The sequence below is a fragment of the Elephantulus edwardii genome, unplaced genomic scaffold (assembly GCF_000299155.1).
Source record: "Elephantulus edwardii isolate Elephantulus edwardi_28Jun2011 unplaced genomic scaffold, EleEdw1.0 scaffold00549, whole genome shotgun sequence".
Taxonomy (NCBI): domain Eukaryota; kingdom Metazoa; phylum Chordata; class Mammalia; order Macroscelidea; family Macroscelididae; genus Elephantulus; species Elephantulus edwardii.
The window spans coordinates 196,968-200,065 of record NW_006400299.1 but is presented as its reverse complement, the minus strand read 5'-3'; the positions used below and the strand labels follow the sequence as shown (position 1 = coordinate 200,065).

The window sequence follows — 3,098 nt, the reverse complement described above, 5'->3', positions numbered from 1 at the left end:
ACCTTTTATAATTTAATATTAAAATATATCAATTAAATGTAATAAATTATTTAAGAGGTATAAGTGCACAATCAGTGCAAAATACATTTCAATGCGTTTCATAGTAAAGAAAGAGAAATGGGAGAAATAGAAGGATGTAGATTAACAGTATCATTGCTTATACTAAAGAATCAATGGGCAGCTCTGGTGGCCTTGTGCTAAGAAGTTGCACTGCAATCCCAAAGTCACAGGATTCAAACCCACAGTTGCTCCACTAGAAAAGGATGGACAGTCTCCTCCTGTGATATTTACTACCTTTGAAAATCCACTGGAGGGTCAGCTATGAGTCAGTTCCAACTCCATGGCACACAACGCAACAATGACAAGGCTTCAATAGATGCTGTTTGAAAACCTTGAGTTCTTGTTGTTGTCATGTGTCATTGAGTTGCCTGTGACTCATAGTGACCCTATATACAACAGCACAAAACCCTACTCTATTCTGTGCCAATCTTATTGTCTCTGACACATCTATATCCATTATCCTTGTCACTGAATCAACCCATCTCATCAAGGGTCTTCCTCTATTGTGCTGTCCTTCCACCCTCCCAAGCATGATGTCCCTCTCCAAGGAGTGGTCCCTCCTTGCAACATATCCAAATTATGTCAGACAAAAAGTCATAATTACAAAGATAATGCTAGAAAAAGTATTTCATAATAGGAAAAACACATTCAGTATAAAGTATAAAAAATAGAGACCTTATAATGATAGCATTTTATAATAGTGAAAGCAATATGCATTACATAAAAGAATAAGACAAAATTACCATAAAATTTATGCATAATAATAACATAGAATAGATTAATTTGCATGCCTCAGTTGTAGCAGAGAAATATAATTATCACAAAAAGGCAACCACTTCTGTAGGAATTTATGGAAGTATAAAAATCAGGAATATGTTTGAACTGAAGTTTGATCAAACATTAAGATGAAGAAATGCTCTAGTGATCTCCCAACAAGGAAATGTTAGGAGAGTCATCAGTGCAAGGAACTTATTTTATGGACATGCATTTCCCAAATGTGAAGGCTTTCAAGAGAAAATGAGAAGACAATTAGAAGACAAGGTCATATTAGATAATCTAAGTTCCAATAACACAATAAAAAAATAAATGCTTAAGCTTTCAATTTTTTGTCATATAAGTGGGGGGATATGATATACAAAACAAGGATAAAGTGTCATATATGCATTAATAGAGATTTTACTTAGTAGATTCTTGATTTAGTCCATAGGAAGTTGAGCTACTAACACAAAACTATCTCTCTGGAGTCGTCAAACCTACCAACAGCTTTGAAGGGAAAAAGATGAGCAATCTCCTCCCGTGCAACTTACACACCTGAAAACCCAATGGAGGATCAAACTGAGTATTCCAACTCAACAGCAAGGAGTAGAAGTAGAAGTAGAAATTGTGTCGTAGTAGTTTCCTTTGTAGGAACAATGTTCCTACGTTCCTATATGATCCACTAAACAGCCGGTACAATTTTTCTATCATGGTGTTACAAAAGTTGCATGGATGAAAGCTGGACAGAATAATAAACCTTAATACTGCAATCTGATCTGGAGGAAATTTCATGCCCTCACCAGAAAGAAAATGTACAGTGATATTCTTGGTGACTTAAGCTGTGATTAATCAAATTTCCCATTTGCTGTATGACATTGCTGCCACAGTCTATAGCGTTTCTTATCTAGGCAAAAATTAAGTACAGGGGAAAGCCAAAATCTCAAAAAAAATCAAGTAACAGTGTTCCCAGGAAGCTTCTTTAACAACCTAACAACATATTCCTCTATCTTATTTACTTTATCCTTATGGCCAAGTGATACGCCACATATGATGCCACTTATTCGTTTCCTTTTTACAATGTGAGCTGCATGAATGCAAAGACATTTGTCTATTTTATTCATTTCTCTAGTGCCCATGCCCTAGGAAAGTATAATCATCAAAGTAATTCTATAAATATTTGTTGAAAGAATGGATGACTGTACCACGTAATGTCATAGAAAGGCATTTAATTAAATCCTCCGTGAACAGAAGAATAAAACAATTATTTGTAGACAATTTTTTCTTGGTTTTCTAGTCCAAAAAGAAACAGTCAGGATTGCCTCTCATGTCAGGGATGTTCTCCTCCCAAGTAGTCTCCATAGAGCTCCCTGGACATCAGGGTTTCTGAGGCTGTAAATGAGTGGGTTCAGCATTGGATTGATGACACTGTTGAAAATTGCAACCCCTTTATCTTTGTCTGATGCTTCCTCTGAACCCAAGCGCATGTAGTTGAAGATACCTGTCCCATAAAAGAGGGAGACTACAGTGAGGTGGGAGCCACATGTAGAGAAAGCCTTCTTCCGGCCCTCCACTGAACGGATTCGTAGAACTGCAGCAGCCACGTGGATGTAAGAGGTGATGATGAGAAGCACAGGAATACCTGCCATCATGAAACCAAGAGCAAAAAGCAGCAGCTCATTGAGTTGGGTACTGGAGCAGGAGAGCTGAAAGAGTTGTGGGAGGTCACAACAGAAGTGATTGACCTCATTAGGCCCACAGAAGTTAAGAGTGGATAGGGCAACAGTGTGGGTCAGTGCATTGGTGAATGAACAAGCCCAAGACACGGTCACCAATACCCTTTGGACTCCCTGGCTCATTCGGGTGCTATAGGTGAGGGGCTGGCAGATGGCCAGGTAGCGATCATAGGCCATGGCTGTCAACAGGAAACAGTCCATTCCACCCAAAAGATGCAGGAAGAAGAGTTGTGAGAGGCAGGCACCATAGGAAATTGTGCGTTTGTGTGACAGGAGACGATACAACATTGGAGGAACAGAGGCAGTAATGCACCCAACATCTAGGACTGATAGGTTCCCCAGGAAGAAGTACATGGGGGTGTGGAGTTTAGGTTCTGCCAAGATGGCTGCCAGAAGGCTGAGGTTGCCCCCAAGTGTGACCATGTACGCAAAGAGAAAGAGTACAAAGACCACAGGCTGGAGCTCTTCTGATTGTACTAGGCCCAGCAGGATGAACTCTGTAAGAGCTGTTCTGTTGGTCCCAGTGTCGGATTCCATGTGTCCCTGTAA

The 3,098-nt window shown here is 39.7% G+C and overlaps 1 protein-coding gene across 1 annotated transcript; it reads right to left on the bottom strand.

The window, feature by feature from the left end:
- Window positions 1-2,138: 2,138 nt before the first annotated feature.
- Window positions 2,139-3,098, bottom strand: LOC102858621 (olfactory receptor 3A2-like). The gene has a single exon (XM_006903251.1). The coding sequence runs from the start codon at window positions 3,084-3,086 to the stop codon at window positions 2,139-2,141; it is 948 nt and encodes a 315-aa protein (XP_006903313.1). The 5' UTR covers window positions 3,087-3,098.

What these genes read in the sequence shown, in the direction of transcription:
- LOC102858621 (XM_006903251.1), bottom strand. Translation starts at nt 3,086, where the DNA reads ATGGAATCCGACACTGGGACCAACAGAACAGCTCTTACAGAGTTCATC.